We start from the raw sequence: 22444 nt of genomic DNA, 5'->3' as shown, positions 1-22444 counted from the left end.
CTATTTCCCATGTGTATAGCTTGTGAAATAATTGTCTGCTTTGCTGCATTTGTTCTGCGGGGACTGCGTGTCATTTTTAAGATCTCTGCTCTGTGTCAGTGTCTCTGGTAAAGGGATCATATCGGGCCATGCTGATGGGACAGTTGTGCGGTACTTCTTTGATGATGAAGGCTCAGGGGAATCACAGGTACAATTCACCTACAGGAGCTGTTTTTTCACACATGAAATCCAGAAAATGTTGGGAAATCAGGTTAAGACATTGTACAAAGTTGTTCTTTTCACTGATGGAAATGATCATTTTCAGACGCATTCTCACTATAGGAAAAATTCTGCTTTGTCATGAGCAGAAGCAGGAGTCACACAGAATGAATTAAAAAACAGGCCTTTAAGGAGTGGTTAAAAAAAAAGAACAGAAAACAAAAAACAAGAACATCAAGTCTTTAAGTGAATGAAACAGAAAAAACACAGAGCATAATGAGGCAAACTGGGAAACACCCAAGAAAAGGAGAAATACAGGATAATCTATGCACACGCATCAACCCTAGGCACAAGTGGAAACAGTCAAACACGTGAACTAATGAGCGTGGGGCAAATAATTCCCCTTTCTCATTTCCCAAATTGCACATCATCAACACCTCTGCTCACGTCTTAGTCCCATCTAAGATGCGTGCAACAAGCATTTAAATAATCTTGGTCCGTATATTCCAGCTGTGTGTCACACCTCTTTTATACACTTAAGATGAAAACACTTCCCTGAAGGATACACCTGTGTATCCTCCAGCAATTCCAACAAGCCTCCTCTGTTATCCTCTGTTCTCTAGATGCATTTTGGGAATTGAGAGATTTTGCAGCATGGTAAACATCAGACTGAATTTCAGGTCACCGACTGGTGGAAGCAGAAGAAGAGGAGGCACAAATAAGAGACTCCTGATGATGAAGGAGGGAAAGAAGCAAAAGAAGAAAGAAAAAAACTAAAACTAAGTAAAACAGGAAGTAACTAAAAGAAAAAAACAAACAGAGAAAGTACCAGGAAGACTTAAAAGAATAAACCTGCTGACAGACACAGATATAACAAGAACCATGGCACGTTTAGTCTAGTATTGCCTGCATACAGCACACAGGAGGCAGGAAACAGGATGACCACTTACATGCTTTAAATTTACCAGACTATTACCTGCACTGTTCTCGTATTGATGCAATCAGACGTCACACAGAGTGTGTATTAATGAGCTGGAGGGTTAGAAAAGATTTAATTTTTAATGTGACTGCACCTCCAGCATGTCTGGAAAAGTTCAGGTCTTCAGTGCATGAGTGAACACAGCTACAGATTGTTTGCCTTCATGCATTTTTTATTCCTATTTTAAAAGTTCTACACCATTCAACACATATCTTCTCACACATTTGTTTACTTGCCACAGGGTAAGCTTCTGACACACTTGTGCCCACCCTACGCTCTAGCCTGGGGTGCAAACAGCATCATGGTGGGGGGCTGTGACAAGAAGGTGGTGGCCTACAGCAGAGAGGGACACATCCTGCAGACCTTCGACTACAGCCGCGACCGAACAGAGAAGGAGTTCACCGTGGCTGTCGCCAGCCCCAGTGGGGAATCTGTGGTGTTTGGCAGCTTTGACCGGTCGGTGTGTGGCAGCTTTACAGTTAAAGTGAAAGTTTATCATGATGTTTCTGCTAAGTTTGTTTTTCCTTTGTGATGTTTGTCCAGGTTGCGGGTGTTTAATTGGGCTCCGAGGAGAGGAATGTGGGATGAAGCCAAACCTAAAGAAATTTCCAACCTCTACACAATCACCAGCTTGGCCTGGAAGAAAGACGGATCACGCCTCTGCGCTGTAAATACTTGATCTAACGCATTCTGTGACTGTCTGCTTAAATAAAGGTTAAAAAAACGTTATTTTAACCTGCAGTGTGACTTTAAGTTCAACATTGTGTTAAGATGCCTTTTGGTGTCCATTTTTTTCACCAACTCTTGACTCCAACAGCCTATGATGACTCTGAAAGCATGTATGTTCTACAATAACTATTATTTCTGTGCTGCTACCATCTGAAAATGACCAAAAAAAAACAGATTAGAAAATGTAAATTGCGTTTTTTAGGTGTTTAATTGTTGATTGTGTCTCAACAGGGAACACTGTGTGGGGGAGTGGAGCTGTTTGACTGCTGCCTGCGAAGAACCATCTACAAGAACAAGTATGAAGTGACCTACGTTGGCCTGAGCCAGGTAGGAACAGCCAGGCAACAAGAAAATCATCAGTGCTGAACCACAGTGTTTGTAATTTCACTAAATTAGACAAACAGACAACCAAATAGGCAATTTCAGACGTCTCTTTGCTCTCCTTCTTCTGCTAATTAACAGACGATGTGAAAACAGCCCCGTTGATTTTGTGAGAGCAGTAATGCAGACTTAATGAATTCAGGTGCAACAAGCAGCCCTGTATGATTAAGAAAGAGATGAGCTCCGAAAACAATCATCCAGCCTTTTTGTTTATCTGATTTTCTTCTTAATTGACAAATTAAATGTAGCAGAAAATTATGTTTACAGTAGTCTGGAAAAAAAGCCATGCTGGAAATACACATCTTGTTTGTTTTTCATTATTTTTAAGCCATCAAACATTAATATATCTGCCTTTTTTTATTATTTCCCATAGATAATTTGTTGTTGTTTATAATGTTACCCTTAGAAAATAGGGAAAAACAACACTAATTGCTAATTCTAAGAAAATATCTTTAAAAAAAAAAGCCATGTTTTTAATTTAATATTTTTATTTTTATAGGAATAAGCATGAGTCTGTGCCGCACACTACATTACTTGTAGGCCACACTAATTTGCAAAAGCAAAGTAGTAATTAAAACTATACAATAAATACACACATTATGAACACACACAAGAAGGAGTCTCTTGCGATTAACTTTGCTGCTTGGAATGACCACCACACTGAACTGACTGTCGTTTTAACAGGATTAACAGGTTGAAAGTATCAAATATCAGTGTGTGTGAATCGATTGTTACTGGATTTCAAAACCGTAAGTAAAGATGGAATATGTTTTGTTTTGTTTCTTTTAATTCTAGGTGATAGTAAAGAACCTCTCCACAGGAACTCGGGTTGTCCTGAAGTCCTATTACGGTTATGAGATAGAAGAAGTGAAGATCATGGGGAAAGATCGCTACCTGATGGCTCACACATCAGATACTCTCCTGCTGGGAGATCTCCTGACAAATAAATTAAGCGAGGTTGGACCTCAAGTATTATACCATAAAAGAATATACCATAAAACAAAGAAGTAACAGGAGTGGTACTCTTGGAAGGGAATAATATAGGAGAAGGGAAACATTGTGACCAAAAATTCAGGTGAAGGCTTTGAAGTTAGGTCTCTGCATTTAATAAAAGGTCTTTTAGTTCAATGGGCTAGAGAGACCCAACATTTATAGGCGTGCAACCCCATGCTAGAGAATATGCAAGCTGACATGCTGTTACATTTTTTTGGTCATAAACTGTCAATTTTTGTTCTCTGTCACATATACTTAACAACTAAACATGAGTAATCAGTTAATCACATCATTATGGCGCAATAAGAGTGTGTGGTTCACAAACATTAATGTCAGATTCTCACAGTAAATGCGTTCTTCACACTGTGTAATTGTGTTATGTTCGCAGTAGTGTTGTAATATTTGTATTACAGTTAATTTTGCTTTCTCTGTCCTCTCCCAGGTGCCTTGGACTGGCTCTGGGGGAAATGAAAAGTTCTTCTTTGAAAATGAAACAGTGAGTACACACTAACCATTTAGACAGTGTGCAAATTGTTTTTGTTTTCTTATTAAAAAAAACCCCCAAACCACATTTAGAGGCTTGCCAAGGAGCACAAAGGCCTAGTGTTTAGTAAATATAATTATCTCGGCGAAGGAGGTTATATATCAGGTCCTGTCATGTTGTCCATAAAAGTACATTCTTCACTCTGCTGTATTCACAGCCCTGTTCTTGTTTCTGTTTTCAGGTGTGCATGATATTTAATGCCGGGGAGTTGAGCTTGGTGGAGTACAGCAGCAACGAGATTCTGGGATCAGTTCGCACGGAATTTATGAACCCCCACCTCATCAGGTTGGCTCCGTTCCTCATAATTATGCAGAAGCAGTCTGTTGAGTAACACTCGAGCACCTCAACCAGTTTGTTTGGTTCTAAGGAACAGATGTGAAACAGTCCCACGCATGCAGTATTAGTGATCTGCTGATGGGGGTTGCAACTGTATAATTCTGATTAAAAGTCACACTAGGAGAAATTTCAGGCGATTACAAACATTTATGTCACCGTGCCCTGCAACAAAAACGATTCAGCAGCAGTGTCACGAGCACATCTTTCATCATCCATTTACAAAATTGTCCAAAAATTGATTTATGGTAATAGCCTGAACCTGCAATGAATGATAGTTTTGCATATTGGCAATGAAATCAATATCTCACTTCCAAACAGGAATATTTTGGATTATTCAAACATGCATTATCTTTTTGAATACAGCATTTGTAATATACTGAAAAACTAAAGAGAAATCCAAATTTTTTTCCTGTCTTGAACAATTAAAAAAATGACAAATTTATATACATAAGGTACAAACAGAGACACAAACATTAACCCTGATGCGTTCTCATAAGTGCTTTCAGCCATGACCATTAGATGGCGGTATTGAGTTTTGGAGAAATCCTCTGCATCATTACAGTAAGGAGTCCGCAGGAGTCAGTGAGGCTAAACCAACTAGTCAGCACACATCTATGTTAATGTATTCAGAGCTGTCAGAAGTGTCAGCGCTGTCAGCCTTTCTGTGACTGATGGCTGTCGGATACTCTGGCTGCTGCTCGCCTCCGGCTGGACACTGCAGCATGACAAATTCATGACCAGGTTCATCCTGGGATTTAACATAATGAAGAGCAGCTGAAGCCAGTTACGCTGCACTAATGCTGGGTTATTACTTGATAAAACCATATCTCGCTGAATGCAGTCATGTCATTTAAACCAAGTGTGTGTGTGTGTGTGTGTGTCTAGTGTCCGACTAAATGAGAGGAAGCAGAAAGGAGTTGAAGACAACAAGAAGCTCGCTTATCTGATTGACATAAAGACTATTGCTATTGGTAAGAAAAAAACTCTGTGTGTGTGTGTGTGTGAGAGAGAGAGAAAGTGAGACTGTAATTGTGTCTATTCAAAATGTGACTGTCCAGGTTCAGAAAAGGATTTAACACTCAGGGTGCTTTTGCAGTAGGCATAGTCCCTCCCCACTCCCCCAATGACCTGAGCTCACGCTGCGCTCAGTGACTGAACACACCCCAGTTAGTCTCAGCATGTTAGCTCCTCCCCCTTGTGCTCGCTGTCTGTCTCTTTCAAAAGCACACACGGCTTCATGCGTTTGTGGCTTAATTGGACCATTTTTGTGAGCTATGGCAGGCTGTTCTCTCACATTCCCTTTATATTTATTAATTATTTACCACAGAGATTTTAATGGAGGCTGTCGTTGAGGAAGTATTGGAATACTGTGCTTGAGTCTTTCAGTGGCCAGGTCGCAGTTAAAGAAACTTTGGGTGTCAGATGTGCTCAGCATGGTACAGATTGCATATTGTGAGTACACCCTTAGTTGTAATAGTTAAACATAAAGGTAATTCATGTTCTCATAAATTAATTACATTTTCCCATGAAATAATCATTATTTGTCTTTGGCCCACACCTTGAAGGCTTTTGGTTTGTACTGAAAACATAAAACATCCTCAAGAAAGTTTTATCTTATAAATGTGCTTATAAAAGTGTTTTAGGCTAATATTATGTAAACAGGACGAAACAGTAGATTTTTCGGGGACTATTCTAAGCAGCGGGTGAATATATTATGGAGGCCTACTGGACAGCATGGTGTATGATGGGCTGACTAAAAATGAAGTTATAAGGCCATGTTCTTCATAATGAAAGTCTGCCTCTGGTCATTGAGGGGAGCATATAACATATATTAATAGCATTTATAAATAAGACATTAAAGTCATACTTGTTAATTGGATCTAGATTATTGCTTTTGACATTTTCAGTCATATTGTACATATATTATGCGCAAAAGTAAATGTCTCCCCAGAGCTACGCAGAGGAGGGTGTTACGGGTAACAGCAGGTTGCAGAGACTCTTCACAAGAGGAAAGCAAACAGGCATAAATGAAATCATTATGTAACTGAACTTCACTTTACTGAGGCCCATACACAGGTACCTGTGCCTCAAAGAGGATAATTCCACCTTTTTGTTCCAAATACAACTCAGTGAAAACTGGTAGTATTTGACCAAGTCATAGCATATAGGAACTCAGCCAGCCCATATGATTACTTACCATAATATTAAACTCCTAAAGTAATATACCTACAATAACTGCAGTATAAAGTCAGTTAGCTCTGTGTGGACAATAACCCCCATTTTAATTAAAAAGACTGTATAGGCCTCACATCAGCACACTAATATCAGCTGGATCCCAAAGAAGGTACATTTTGAGAGCAGAGAAACAGCTCAGGCTCTGCCTGATAGAATTATGGAAAATTATAAAAGAACTAGCTGATTTGTGATCTTGAATAAAAGGCCAGCGTTAGCTAGACACTGGCAGTCTGACTCAGTTAATCTGTCGGTTTATTTCTCCCCTCAGTGGACTTGGCCGGAGGCTACAATCTGGGAACCATCAGCCACGACTCCAAGATTGACTGGCTGGAGCTCAATGAAACCGGGTGCAAACTGCTGTTCAGGGACAAGAAGCTGCGGGTAAGAATAAAACCTCGGCACAATGAGATAGAGACCCAGAGGCAAAAAGAGAGCGAGGGGGCAAATGATAGACAGTGTGATGAGGAAAGTAGAAAAGGCTGTCAATGCTAGGGGCATTTCTTTAGTTATGGCCATGTCCATCATCCAAAACAGGCGCTGTGGCTCTGTTTTGAACCATTTTGGTCATCCAGCCTTTCTGACTGACAGTCAAGATAAATGTGAAACCGTCTTTGCCACCAGGGGGTGCCATAAATTAACCATGAAAGGCATGAAATGTTAGCTATAGGGTTTAAATCAGAGGTTACCAACTTTTCTTTTTTTGGCTTTTGATCCCTTTAAATGACACGGTTCCCACTTGTCCCGCTGTTTTTGAGTCCCAAAGGAGTAAGATTAATCAACAAAAGAATAAAACAATAAGACTAGAGGAAAATTGGAAAGTGCTTTCTGGTGTAGCGTGAACATTTAATCTGCTTTTATAACGATGTTTAATGTCTGGGAAAGATTATATTGTATTAAGAAATTCACAAGTTGAGCTCTAATTGGTACAGATATGTTCCAGGGAAGGCAGACATCTCTATATAGATCGTACTGTATATAATAATCTGGATGGAGTAAAAGCAAACTAGGCCTTTAAATGTTAATTCTTCATGACGTTGAACTGTCCCTATTTAAAAGCCTTTTTTTTTTTGCACAAAACTAATTTTTTTTCCCTTTAGTTACGTCTTATGTCATATAAGTGGGAAAACATTAATTTTGCTGTCATAGACCCCATTTAAAAAACAGTATTCATTTTCCTCTGGTTATATGTAAGAGGTTGCTGAGATTCACAGAGGCCTTGTGTGGAGGATGAGAGCAGCAGCGAGATGCTGTCAGTTGTTGCCTCGGGGTAAAAAAAAAGTTTGATGTTTAAGCCTTGGGGCAAAGACAAGGAGAACTCAGGTAATTGAGAATCCCTCTGTGGAGTCTAACTTTTTCCTCCAGTGTGACTTGCTGTGACACATAATTCAGTTTTACAAATCTAGTGTACAAGTTTCCTTTTAGTATATGCAAAATCAACTTTAGCGAAAGAGATTGTAAAATATTTATGACCATCAATGACTTGAAGAAGAAGTAGAAGAATAGAAAAGTTTGACGGTAATTAGTGCCAGAAAAAAATCTCTGCAATCACTGAAAAACTTTGTGGCTCGTGTGCAGATTTTTTTTTCAGTGAAATGTTTTTTATGCCCAGGTTTACTGTAAATGTTAATTCATCTGATCTGCAGTGGTTATTAACTTTTACCTTTATTACAGCACTAATGGTGGTTTCCCAACTGCAATTCCGTATACTCCACAATCTGGGAGAAATTTCATTTTCCCATTTTTTTTTTCAACAGTAAAGAGTCATAAAATGTTTCTTTAATTGCTCCTTGCTTTCAGATGACCTTATCAACAGGCTGCTTGTCCTCATTGCATTTTAAAGTTGGCAAGCTGAGCACCCGGGTGAGACTATAGACAAAGCATTATTAAAATTAGTGATGGTGGGTGTGGGGAGGGCATTAAGGAAGCTGATTACATCAGCGGGCGGTCTGACATACTCACACATGCACATTAAGTGCTGCGGGAGTCTCTGTAGCTTATAGAATCTACATTCTCATCAAGTGCACAGTGGAACAGATTATTGCAGTGGGAGTTTTCACGTGGAGCTGCTGGATGTTAATCAACTTTGTTCAAGCCAAATGAGTTTAACTATGCTAATGTAAACCTCAACCTACAAGAACAGGTTGCTAGCAAAATGTTTCCTATCGAATCTTTACTTTAAGTGTTCTGCTGTCATATATCGAAAACCTAAAATGTTAATCCAGAGATGGTACAGCGGCAACAAATTATACTATAAAGGATGTAAGTAATAATAAAGCCATAAAGTGTATGTGGAATGTCAAACATGGTTACATTTTCAAAGAAAGAAGGGAGTGGGCCAAGTGTTTAGGCTTTAGGCTAGACTGCTCTAAATGCAGGCACACAGAGCTGGGGTACCCTTCTACCTGCTTTTCAAACATTTTGGTTTCCAGTAGCAGCCAATTAGAACAAGGGTGGTCTAAAAGGAAGATGAAAAGGAAAATGCAATCTAATCTATCACATTTTCTCATGCATAGCATGATATTTTAGGTAGTATATTTCAAAAGAAAGAATTAAAAAGCATGGTGGCATGGTAGATAGCGCTGTTGCCTCACAGCAAGGTCCTGAGTTCAGCTCCACCATCAGGCTTGGGTCTTGCTGTCAGTAGTTGGCATGTTCCCCCCATGTTTGCTTGGGTTTTCTGTACTCTGTACTCTGGCTTCCTCCCACAGTCCAAAGACATGCAGTTAGTGGGGTTACATTAATTGGTAACTCTAATTTGCCCATAGGTGTAAATGGTTGTTTGTCTCTGTGTGTTAGCCCTGTGGCACATTGGCGACCTGTCCAGGGTGTACCCTGCCTCTCGCCCTAGACAAGAATAAGTGGGAGAGAACAGATGGATGGAATAAAAAGAAGTAAAACCTGTTGTGTAAACCAGTGGGTTTTAAACAAGACTATTAAGATGCGTTTGAAGTGCATACTTTCAGCTTTAATTTAAGGAGTTTTTACAAACATTTTTAGGACGGTTGACAATGACCTAATGTGCCAAAAGGTCCAACAAATTATGGACCTAACACTAGAAGATGCATAAGGCCTATTTTTGTACTGTGGACAAGGAGAAACAACTCTTTCACTTTTAAGGTCTCCTACCTAAAGGTAACAAACTTCACCAACCAGGTTTTCTATAGATCGAAGAATAACCACATTATATCTTCAAATGCACCCCAAAATCCAAGTACTAGTTACATATTTTTGCCACAACAAAGAAAACATAAAGGCTTGGCTTATTCCAGAGACTGGCTATAAAGAGGATGTCACAACCAAGAGTCAGTGTACCTACAGAAGTTCAAGAATTAAAACTAGAAAGTGCATTTTCTGAAGAAACTGCAGTGTGAATGCTTGAATCTGAATGTATGCATTGAAATGAAATAATTACTGAATTTAAGTTAAAAATTTTTGAATGAGATAAAAAAAAAAAAAACCCGAATTTAACCTGAAAACAAAAGTGCTGAACTGCTAAAAGCTGAAGGTTACACAGAAGAAGAAGTTGGAAAAAAGCTGAAAATGTTTTAATTGTAAATTAGAAAAACCTAAGAAATGAGAAAAGAACATTTAGAGTCAGAAAACATCTGAAAGAATATTAAAAGGTCATATTCTTTGAATCACTGAATGACTAAAATGTGATCCCTCCACTTGGACCCACACAGTTTAAAAAGTTGACATCTCTGAGCTTTGAAAGACAAGATGTTGGAAAAAGAACAACGATGGCGACGTTTTGAGGGTAAAATGATGGCTTTAACACTGTGGACACAGCAGCAGTTGAAAGAGAAGTGTTTAAGATGAATCTTGGCAGAGTGGCAGAGAGAGCTCGTTAAGCAGGCAGGTGTGAGCCTGGTTGCTATAGTGACCGCACCCAATGGCTCCATACACACGGACACAGACATGCACCTCACTTTTGCTGCTTAAAATGAACAGAAAAGTCAGGCCGAAACAAATCGTTCCCAAATGAAAAGTAAAAGTCGTATTGACAAAATTCTTTCACTGTGAGCGACAGCAATGTCTAGTCTACCAAATTCTCAGTTTTCATGTCTGTGGAGTTTATTATATGGACGTGGTGACAGTGGAAAGACACCATGCTCTTCTGATTTTCAAACGAACCTTCTGAGCCATTTTAACATTAGAGTCTATGGAAGAGTTGGAGGGAGGAGGCTGTGCATTGGTGACATTTATGAAAGAACCATAACACCTAGTACAATAGTAAACACATTGGATGAAAGAGGACAGCCATGGCTACGTTTTGAGGGTAAAATCATACCTGTAGAGCAAACGCTGCGGACACAGCAGCAGTTTTAAAAAAGATTTTAAGATTATTTTTTTTGCTCCTCTCACTCTAGCAGTTGAGCTGCCTCACTCTAGCCCCAACATTCCGTCCCATACACACCCATTATAAACTCTGAAACGGGTGAAAAAACATCATGAAACTTAAACTGGAACTGAAGAAAAAGTATAATAGATATTGAAAAGATAAATACAAGTTGAATAGTTGAATGTCTTGTCTTCGTTTTAAAGTTTGAATGGTGGCTCTATGTGAACGTATGTTGAAGTAGTAAGAGTTTAAAAATGAGTAAGTTGAATGAGAATTTGAAGGGTCTCCCCATTGAAATACATGGGAAATTTTTGTTGAATAAAGTTGAATAAAATTAAAAATATAAATGTTAAAAATGAGAAAAATACAAGCAATCATGTCCAAAAGAATAGGAATCTAACGATGTTTGAATGGTTTTTCTAAGTTGAACGGTTTTGAAGGAGTAGGCTTTCAAAAAACGTACGGAATAGATAAAATATAATAACTAGAAAGTGCATTTTCTGAAGAAACTGCAGTGTGAATGCTTGAATCTGAATGTATGCATTGAAATGAAATAATTACTGAATTTAAGTTAAAAATTTTGAATGAGATAAAAAAAAAACAACCCGAATTTAACCTGAAAACAAAAGTGCTGAACTGCTAAAAGCTGAAGGTTACACAGAAGAAGAAGTTGGAAAAAAGCTGAAAATGTTTTAATTGTAAATTAGAAAAACCTAAGAAATGAGAAAAGAACATTTAGAGTCAGAAAACATCTGAAAGAATATTAAAAGGTCATATTCTTTGAATCACTGAATGACTCAAATGTGATCCCTCCACTTGGACCCACACAGTTTAAAAAGTTTACATCTCTGAGCTTTGAAAGACAAGATGTTGGAAAAAGAACAACGATGGCGACGTTTTGAGGGTAAAATGATGGCTTTAACACTGTGGACACAGCAGCAGTTGAAAGAGAAGTGTTTAAGATGAATCTTGGCAGAGTGGCAGGCAGAGCTCGTTAAGCAGGCAGGTGTGAGCCTGGTTGCTATAGTGACCGCACCCAATGGCTCCATACACACGTACACAGACATGCACCTCACTTTTGCTGCTTAAAATGAACAGAAAAGTCAGGCCGAAACAAATCGCTCCCAAATGAAAAGTAAAAGTCGTATTGACAAAATTCTTTCACCGTGAGCGACAGCAATGTCTAGTCTACCTAATTCTCAGTTTTCATGCCTGTGGAGTTTATTATATGGACGTGGTGACAGTGGAAAGACACCATGCTCTTCTGATTTTCAAACGAACCTTCTGAGCCATTTTAACATTAGAGTCTATGGAAGAGTTGGAGGGAGGAGGCTGTGCATTGGTGACATTTATGAAAGAACCATAACACCTAGTACAATAGTAAACACATTGGATGAAAGAGGACAGCCATGGCTACGTTTTGAGGGTAAAATCATACCTGTAGAGCAAACGCTGCGGACACAGCAGCAGTTTTAAAAAAGATTTTAAGATTAATTTTTTTGCTCCTCTCACTCTAGCAGTTGAGCTGCCTCACTCTAGCCCCAACATTCCGTCCCATACACACCCATTATAAACTCTGAAACGGGTGAAAAAACATCATGAAACTTAAACTGGAACTGAAGAAAAAGTATAATAGATATTGAAAAGATAAATACAAGTTGAATAGTTGAATGTCTTGTCTTCGTTTTAAAGTTTGAATGGTGGCTCTATGTCAACGTATGTTGAAGTAGTAAGAGTTTAAAAATGAGTAAGTTGAATGAGAATTTGAAGGGTCTCCCCATTGAAATACATGGGAAATTTTTGTTGAATAAAGTTGAATAAAATTAAAAATATAAATGTTAAAAATGAGAAAAATACAAGCAACAGTGTCCAAAAGAATAGGAATCTAATGGTGTTTGAATGGTTTTTCTAAGTTGAACGGTTTTGAAGGAGTAGGCTTTCAAAAAACGTACGGAATAGATAATAATAAAATAGAATAATAAAGATTAGAAGAACAATACTGTGAATGCTTTTCAAGCATTCACACTAACTAGAAAGTGCATTTTCTGAAGAAACTGCAGTGTGAATGCTTGAATCTGAATGTATGCACTGAAATGAATTAATTGCTGAATTTTGAGTTAAAAATTTTGAATGAGATTAAAAAAAAACAAACGAATTTAACCTGAAAACAAAAGTGCGGAACTGCTAAAAGCTGAAGGTTACACAGAAGAAGAAGTTGGAAAAAAGCTGAAAATGTTTTAATTGTAAATTAGAAAAACCTAAGAAATGAGAAAAGAACATTTAGAGTCAGAAAACATCTGAAAGAATATTAAAAGGTCATATTCTTTGAATCACTGAATGACTAAAATGTGATCCCTCCACTTGGACCCACACAGTTTAAAAAGTTTACATCTCTGAGCTTTGAAAGACAAGGTGTTGGAAAGAGAACAATAATGGCGACGTTTTGAGGGTAAAATGATGGCTTTAACACTGTGGACACAGCAGCAGTTGAAAGAGAAGTGTTTAAGATGAATCTTGGCAGAGTGGCAGGCAGAGCTCGTTAAGCAGGCAGGTGTGAGCCTGGTTGCTATAGTGACCGCACCCAATGGCTCCATACACACGGACACAGACATGCACCTCACTTTTGCTGCTTAAAATGAACAGAAAAGTCAGGCCGAAACAAATCGTTCCCAAATGAAAAGTAAAAGTCGTATTGACAAAATTCTTTCACTGTGAGCGACAGCAATGTCTAGTCTACCAAATTCTCAGTTTTCATGTCTGTGGAGTTTATTATATGGACGTGGTGACAGTGGAAAGACACCATGCTCTTCTGATTTTCAAACGAACCTTCTGAGCCATTTTAACATTAGAGTCTATGGAAGAGTTGGAGGGAGGAGGCTGTGCATTGGTGACATTTATGAAAGAACCATAACACCTAGTACAATAGTAAACACATTGGATGAAAGAGGACAGCCATGGCTACGTTTTGAGGGTAAAATCATACCTGTAGAGCAAACGCTGCGGACACAGCAGCAGTTTTAAAAAAGATTTTAAGATTAATTTTTTTGCTCCTCTCACTCTAGCAGTTGAGCTGCCTCACTCTAGCCCCAACATTCCGTCCCATACACACCCATTATAAACTCTGAAACGGGTGAAAAAACATCATGAAACTTAAACTGGAACTGAAGAAAAAGTATAATAGATATTGAAAAGATAAATACAAGTTGAATAGTTGAATGTCTTGTCTTCGTTTTAAAGTTTGAATGGTGGCTCTATGTGAACGTATGTTGAAGTAGTAAGAGTTTAAAAATGAGTAAGTTGAATGAGAATTTGAAGGGTCTCCCCATTGAAATACATGGGAAATTTTTGTTGAATAAAGTTGAATAAAATTAAAAATATAAATGTTAAAAATGAGAAAAATACAAGCAACAGTGTCCAAAAGAATAGGAATCTAATGGTGTTTGAATGGTTTTTCTAAGTTGAACGGTTTTGAAGGAGTAGGCTTTCAAAAAACGTACGGAATAGATAAAATATAATAACTAGAAAGTGCATTTTCTGAAGAAACTGCAGTGTGAATGCTTGAATCTGAATGTATGCACTGAAATGAATTAATTACTGAATTTAAGTTAAAAATCTTGAATGAGATAAAAAAAAAAAACCCGAATTTAACCTGAAAACAAAAGTGCTGAACTGCTAAAAGCTGAAGGTTACACAGAAGAAGAAGTTGGAAAAAAGCTGAAAATGTTTTAATTGTAAATTAGAAAAACCTAAGAAATGAGAAAAGAACATTTAGAGTCAGAAAACATCTGAAAGAATATTAAAAGGTCATATTCTTTGAATCACTGAATGACTAAAATGTGATCCCTCCACTTGGACCCACACAGTTTAAAAAGTTTACATCTCTGAGCTTTGAAAGACAAGATGTTGGAAAGAGAACAACGATGGCGACGTTTTGAGGGTAAAATGATGGCTGTAACACTGTGGACACAGCAGCAGTTGAAAGAGAAGTGCTTAAGATGAATCTTGGTACAGTGGCAGGCAGAGCTCGTTAAGCAGGCAGGTGTGAGCCTGGTTGCTATAGTGACCGCACCCAATGGCTCCATACACACGTACACAGACATGCACCTCACTTTTGCTGCTTAAAATGAACAGAAAAGTCAGGCCGAAACAAATCGCTCCCAAATGAAAAGTAAAAGTCGTATTGACAAAATTCTTTCACCGTGAGCGACAGCAATGTCTAGTCTACCTAATTCTCAGTTTTCATGCCTGTGGAGCTTATTATATGGACGTGGTGACAGTGGAAAGACACCATGCTCTTCTGATTTTCAAACGAACCTTCTGAGCCATTTTAACATTAGAGTCTATGGAAGAGTTGGAGGGAGGAGGCTGTGCATTGGTGACATTTATGAAAGAACCATAACACCTAGTACAATAGTAAACACATTGGATGAAAGAGGACAGCCATGGCTACGTTTTGAGGGTAAAATCATACCTGTAGAGCAAACGCTGCGGACACAGCAGCAGTTTTAAAAAAGATTTTAAGATTAATTTTTTTGCTCCTCTCACTCTAGCAGTTGAGCTGCCTCACTCTAGCCCCAACATTCCGTCCCATACACACCCATTATAAACTCTGAAACGGGTGAAAAAACATCATGAAACTTAAACTGGAACTGAAGAAAAAGTATAATAGATATTGAAAAGATAAATACAAGTTGAATAGTTGAATGTCTTGTCTTCGTTTTAAAGTTTGAATGGTGGCTCTATGTCAATGTATGTGGAAGTAGTAAGAGTTTAAAAATGAGTAAGTTGAATGAGGATTTGAAGGGTCTCCCCATTGAAATACATGGGAAATTTTTGTTGAATAAAGTTGAATAAAATTAAAAATATAAATGTTAAAAATGAGAAAAATAGAAGCAGTCATGTCCAAAAGAATAGGAATCTAATGGTGTTTGAATGGTTTTTCTAAGTTGAACGGTTTTGAAGGAGATAGTCGGCGAAAAAACGTACGGAATAGAAAATAATAATAAAGATTAGAAGAACAATACTGTGAATGCTTTTCAAGCATTCACACTAATAAAGATTAGAAGAACAATACTGTGAATGCTTTTCAAGCATTCACACTAACTAGAAAGTGCATTTTCTGAAGAAACTGCAGTGTGAATGCTTGAATCTGAATGTATGCACTGAAATGAATTAATTGCTGAATTTTGAGTTAAAAATATTGAATGAGATTAAAAAAAAACAAAAAAAATCCGAATTTAACCTGAAAACAAAGGTGCTGAACTGCTAAAAGCTGAAGGTTACACAGAAGAAGGAGTTGGAAAAAAACTGAAAATGTTTTAAATGTAAATTAGAAAACCCTAAGAAATGAGAAAAGAACATTTAGAGTCAGAAAACATCTGAATGAATATTAAAAGGTCATATTCTTTGAATCACTGAATGACTCAAATGTGATCCCTCCACTTTGATCCACACAGTTTAAAAAGTTTAAATGCCTGAGCTTTGAAAGATACGGTGTTGGAAAGAGAACAATAATGGCGACAATTTGAGGGTAAAATGATGGCTGTAACACTGTGGACACAGCAGCAGTTGAAAGAGAAGTGCTTAAGATGAATCTTGGTACAGTGGCAGGCAGAGCTCGTTAAGCAGGCAGGTGTGAGCCTGGTTGCTATAGTGACCGCACCCAATGGCTCCATACACACGCACACAGACATGCGCCTCACTTTTGCTGCTTAAAATGAACAGAAAAGTCAGGCCGAAACAAATTGTTCCCAAATGAAAAGTAAAAGTCGTATTGACAAAATTCTTTCACCGTGAGTGACAGCAATGTCTAGTCTACTGAATTCTCAGTTTTCATGCCTGTGGAGTTTATTATATGGACGTGGTGACAGTGGAAAGACACCATGCTCTTCTGATTTTCAAACGAACCTTCTGAGCCATTTTAACATTAGAGTCTATGGAAGAGTTGGAGGGAGGAGGCTGTGCATTGGTGACATTTACGAAAGAACCATAACACCTAGGACAACAGTAAACACATTGGATGAAAGAGGACAGCCATGGCTACGTTTTGAGGGTAAAATCATACCTGTAGAGCAAACGCTGTGGACACAGCAGCAGTTTTAAAAAAGATTTTAAGATTAATTTTTTTGCTCCTCTCACTCTAGCAGTTGAGCTGCCTCACTCTAGCCCCAACATTCCGTCCCATACACACCCATTATAAACTCTGAAACGGGTGAAAAAACATCATGAAACTTAAACTGGAACTGAAGAAAAAGTATAATAGATATTGAAAAGATAAATACAAGTTGAATAGTTGAATGTCTTGTCTTCGTTTTAAAGTTTGAATGGTGGCTCTATGTCAATGTATGTGGAAGTAGTAAGAGTTTAAAAATGAGTAAGTTGAATGAGAATTTGAAGGGTCTCCCCATTGAAATACATGGGAAATTTTTGTTGAATAAAGTTGAATAAAATTAAAAATATAAATGTTAAAAATGAGAAAAGTAGAAGCAGTCATGTCCAAAAGAATAGGAATCTAATGGTGTTTGAATGGTTTTTCTAAGTTGAACGGTTTTGAAGGAGTAGATTACAAAAAACGTACGGAATAGATAATAATAAATAGAACTAGAAAGTGCATTTTCTGAAGAAACTGCAGTGTGAATGCTTGAATCTGAATGTATGCACTGAAATGAATTAATTGCTGAATTTTGAGTTAAAAATATTGAATGAGATTAAAAAAAACAAAAAAAAAACGAATTTAACCTGAAAACAAAGGTGCTGAACTGCTAAAAGCTGAAGGTTACACAGAAGAAGGAGTTGGAAAAAAACTGAAAATGTTTTAAATGTAAATTAGAAAACCCTAAGAAATGAGAAAAGAACATTTAGAGTCAGAAAACATCTGAAAGAATATTAAAAGGTCATATTCTTTGAATCACTGAATGACTCAAATGTGATCCCTCCACTTTGATCCACACAGTTTAAAAAGTTTAAATGCCTGAGCTTTGAAAGATATGGTGTTGGAAAGAGAACAATAATGGCGACAATTTGAGGGTAAAATGATGGCTGTAACACTGTGGACACAGCAGCAGTTGAAAGAGAAGTGTTTAAGATGAATCTTGGCAGAGTGGCAGGCAGAGGTCGTTAAGCAGGCAGGTGTGAGCCTGGTTGCTATAGTGACCGCACCCAATGGCTCCATACACACGCACACAGACATGCACCTCACTTTTGCTGCTTAAAATGAACAGAAAAGTCAGGCCGAAACAAATCGCTCCCAAATGAAAAGTAAAAGTCGTATTGACAAAATTCTTTCACCGTGAGCGACAGCAATGTCTAGTCTACCTAATTCTCAGTTTTCATGCCCGTGGAGCTTATTATATGGACGTGGTGACAGTGGAAAGACACCATGCTCTTCTGATTTTCAAACGAACCTTCTGAGCCATTTTAACATTAGAGTCTATGGAAGAGTTGGAGGGAGGAGGCTGTGCATTGGTGACATTTATGAAAGAACCATAACACCTAGTACAATAGTAAACACATTGGATGAAAGAGGACAGCCATGGCTACGTTTTGAGGGTAAAATCATACCTGTAGAGCAAACGCTGCGGACACAGCAGCAGTTTTAAAAAAGATTTTAAGATTAATTTTTTTGCTCCTCTCACTCTAGCAGTTGAGCTGTCTCACTCTAGCCCCAACATTCCGTCCCATACACACCCATTATAAATTTTGAAACGGGTGAAAAAACATCATGAAACTTAAACTGGAACTGAAGAAAAAGTATAATAGATATTGAAAAGATAAATACAAGTTGAATAGTTGAATGTCTTGTCTTCGTTTTAAAGTTTGAATGGTGGCTCTATGTCAATGTATGTGGAAGTAGTAAGAGTTTAAAAATGAGTAAGTTGAATGAGAATTTGAAGGGTCTCCCCATTGAAATACATGGGAAATTTTTGTTGAATAAAGTTGAATAAAATTAAAAATATAAATGTTAAAAATGAGAAAAATAGAAGCAGTCATGTCCAAAATAATAGGAATCTAACGATGTTTGAATGGTTTTTCTAAGTTGAACGGTTTTGAAGGAGTTAGATGCCAAAAAACGTACGGAATATGGAATAATAGATAATAAGAAAGATTAGAATAACAATACTGTGAATGCTTTTCAAGCATTCACACTAACTAGAAAGTGCATTTTCTGAAGAAACTGCAGTGTGAATGCTTGAATCTGAATGTATGCACTGAAATGAATTAATTGCTGAATTTTGAGTTAAAAATTTTGAATGAGATAAAAAAAAATCCGAATTTAACGTGAAAACAAAAGTGCTGAACTGCTAAAAGCTGAAGGTTACACAGAAGAAGAAGTTGGAAAAAAGCTGAAAATGTTTTAATTGTAAATTAGAAAAACCTCAGAACTGAGAAAAGAAAATTCAGAGTCAGAAAACATCTGAAAGAACATTAAAAGTTCATATTCTTTGAATCACTGAATGACTAAAATGTGATCCCTCCGCTTGGATCCACACAGTTTAAAAAATGTAAAAGTCTGAGCTTTGAAAGACAATGTTGGAAAGAGAACAACGATGGTGACATTTTGAGGGTAAAATGATGGCTGTAACACTGTGGACACAGCAGCAGTTGAAAGAGAAGTGCTTAAGATGAATCTTGGTACAGTGAGAGAGAGAGCTCGTTAAGCAGGCAGGTGTGAGCCTGGTTGCTATAGTGACCGCACCCAATGGCTCCATACACACGTACACAGACATGCGCCTCACTTTTGCTGCTTAAAATGAACAGAAACGTCAGCCCTAAACAAATCGCTCCCAAATGAAAAGTATAGGTCGTATTGACAAAATTCTTTCACCGTGAGCGGCAGCAATGTCCAGTCTACCAAATTCTCAGTTTTCATGCCTGTGGAGTTTATTATATGGACGTGGTGACAGTGTAAAGACACCATGCTCTTCTGATTTTCAAACGAACCTTCTGAGCCATTTTAACATTAGAGTCTATGGAAGAGTTGGAGGGAGGAGGCTGTGCATTGGTGACATTTATGAAAGAACCATAACACCTAGTACAATAGTAAACACATTGGATGAAAGAGGACAGCCATGGCTACGTTTTGAGGGTAAAATCATACCTGTAGAGCAAACGCTGCGGACACAGCAGCAGTTTTAAAAAAGATTTTAAGATTAATTTTTTTGCTCCTCTCACTCTAGCAGTTGAGCTGTCTCACTCTAGCCCCAACATTCCGTCCCATACACACCCATTATAAACTCTGAAACGGGTGAAAAAACATCATGAAACTTAAACTGGAACTGAAGAAAAAGTATAATAGATATTGAAAAGATAAATACAAGTTGAATAGTTGAATGTCTTGTCTTCGTTTTAAAGTTTGAATGGAGGCTCTATGTGAACGTATGTTGAAGTAGATACAGTTTAAAGAGGAGGAATTTGAATGAGAATTTGAAGGGTCTCTCCATTGAAATACATTATAAATTTTTGTTAAATAAAGTTGAATAAAATTAAAAATATAAATGTTAGAAATGAGAAAAATAGAAGCAGTCATGTCCAAAAGAATAGGAATCTAACGGTGTTTGAATGGTTTTTCTAAGTTGAACGGTTTTGAAGGAGATAGATTACAAAAAACGTACGGAATACAGAATAATAAATAAAATAGAATAAAGATTAGAAGAACAATACTGTGAATGCTTTTCAAGCATTCACACTAATAAAGATTCGAATAACAATACTGTGAATGCTTTTCAAGCATTCACACTAATAAAGATTAGAAGAACAATACTGTGAATGCTTTTCAAGCATTCACACTAATAAAATAAGGTATGGAGACATGTCCAAAGGAAACAAACAGGTGGAAGGAGTGTGGGTCTGCTGTGCAGTGGGCCTGGAACTTACATTCCTGAGCTAATGAGGTTATAAGTAAACTAAACCAACAAATGCAGGTGCAAAAAATAAATCAATGATTCAAATAAAATAAATCTAAATAAATTCAACTTAGCCTGACTTTAAGTGGTGATCCATGATGGTAAAATGCTAAATGCTAAATGGCCTGTATTTGTATAGCGCTTTACTTAGTCCCTTTACACTACATTCAGTCATTCACCCATTCACACACTGATGATGATGCTCTGAATACTCTTGAAATGACTATTTTAAAGATAGCAAAAGATAATCTGGTGCAAAGTACTGTCGGCATAAACTTCCTATGAAACATTTAAATTATACAGTATATAATAAAAATATAATATTATTGTGGATACAAATGAGCTTTGATGGACTGTAAAGTGGTTTTGTTACCTTTGTATAGAACCTATTTTTTTATTTTATGCGAAGATAAACCAGATTAACTCTCTGGACTCTATATTTACGAACTTTAAATTTAATGGTCACAGCTGGAATTGGAGAAATCCATTCTTATGTACAGTGACACTTGCTGGACTTTGCCTTTACTGTTGGACTTGAAACCATTTCCTGATGATGAAAATAGGAATTTCTATATCTTTCTATCTTTCTCTGTCCTCTGCAGCTCCATCTGTACGACATACAGTCTGGCGTGAAGACCACATTGCTGAGTTTCTGCTCTTACGTCCAGTGGGTGCCTGGCAGCGATGTGGTGGTCTCCCAAAACCGGGGAAACCTCTGCATCTGGTACAGCATTGACAGCCCAGAGACCGTCACCATGTTCCCCATCAAGGTGAGCTTTTGTTTTCTTTGTAAGTGTGATTTAAGTATGGTCGGCATCGTTAACTGGAGGCTCTGCATCTGCCCTGGTCGGCTTGTTTTGATAAACCTTTTTATTTTTAATATCTCCACAGTGTTTATACTGAAGCTGCATGTTTTTGTATTTTTACTGTTCTCAAGCCTTTTTGTGTTGCTGGCAAAGCCTTAACAGAGAACCAGCTTTTTGTGCCGCTGTCCTGAGGCAGTTAATCGCCCCTGGTGTGCGCAGGGTTTTGAAAGTTGCTTGCGTTAACACTTGCTGCTGTTCTCATTAATAACAAAAACCATCGCAGCAGCCTCTTGTGTGGCTGATTTATGTTTTTGCAAAGTGCACTGAGCTTTGTGCAAGACATTTTTATTTTGTAGACAATAGCAGAGGGTAGTAATGGACAAAGAATTGCTGCTGTTATGAGCTGGTCATAATTCCTTTAAAAGTATTTGATTTCATAGTGTTTAGTGGAAATCCTCATTAATAATCACCATATTATTGGGTACCAAAGTGCTTTGAGATGACTGTAGTTGTGAAGGGGTGCAGTATAACTAAAACTGGCTTAAAATAAATTGAATTTTGAAATTTAATATTTCTGATATACTTTGCTACTCAGCAGCTATCTTGGTGATACATCCAGCCATATATGTGGAACGTTATTTTGATGCCTTTATCTAATAATATGTGAAAAACAAAAGCGTAAAACTTCTGAAGAGCCAAACTGGGAAACATACGCCCATCATGTTTGTTCCAAGGCCAATCTGTGTGCACTTCTGTTCTCCACGTACTTGTGAAACTTTTCTTTACGCACTCTGGTTTCTAGAAAAAAACCCTGCTTTGCTAATGCTGCATATATTGGCTGAGAACACTCTCCAAAAAGAAAGACATTCTTATCTTGTTAAATAAAGGTTTAACAAAAACTTTCATTATAATTATGCAAGTATATTTAAGTGTACTCATTGTTTTTCTTGGCTAAAAGCATCCATAATGTGAATTTGGAGGGTGCAAGTTGATTATGGT

At 37.6% G+C, this 22444-nt stretch overlaps 1 protein-coding gene across 1 annotated transcript in view; it reads left to right on the top strand.

The window, feature by feature from the left end:
- Positions 1-22444, top strand: part of ift172 (intraflagellar transport 172) — a 65550-nt gene that overhangs the window by 3441 nt on the left and 39665 nt on the right. Inside the window, exons 7-16 of the mRNA XM_026143517.1 lie at positions 100-187; positions 1419-1633; positions 1721-1844; positions 2138-2233; positions 3083-3244; positions 3723-3776; positions 4006-4109; positions 5046-5131; positions 6664-6776; positions 21242-21409. Coding sequence (XP_025999302.1) covers positions 100-187; positions 1419-1633; positions 1721-1844; positions 2138-2233; positions 3083-3244; positions 3723-3776; positions 4006-4109; positions 5046-5131; positions 6664-6776; positions 21242-21409 — 1210 coding nt within the window. The remainder of the gene's footprint in view (positions 1-99; positions 188-1418; positions 1634-1720; positions 1845-2137; positions 2234-3082; positions 3245-3722; positions 3777-4005; positions 4110-5045; positions 5132-6663; positions 6777-21241; positions 21410-22444) is intronic.

This window comes from Astatotilapia calliptera, chromosome 15 (genome assembly GCF_900246225.1).
Source record: "Astatotilapia calliptera chromosome 15, fAstCal1.2, whole genome shotgun sequence".
NCBI classification, from domain to species: Eukaryota; Metazoa; Chordata; class Actinopteri; order Cichliformes; family Cichlidae; genus Astatotilapia; species Astatotilapia calliptera.
The sequence above is the reverse complement of the archived record's forward strand: the minus strand, read 5'-3'. Positions and strand labels throughout refer to the sequence as shown.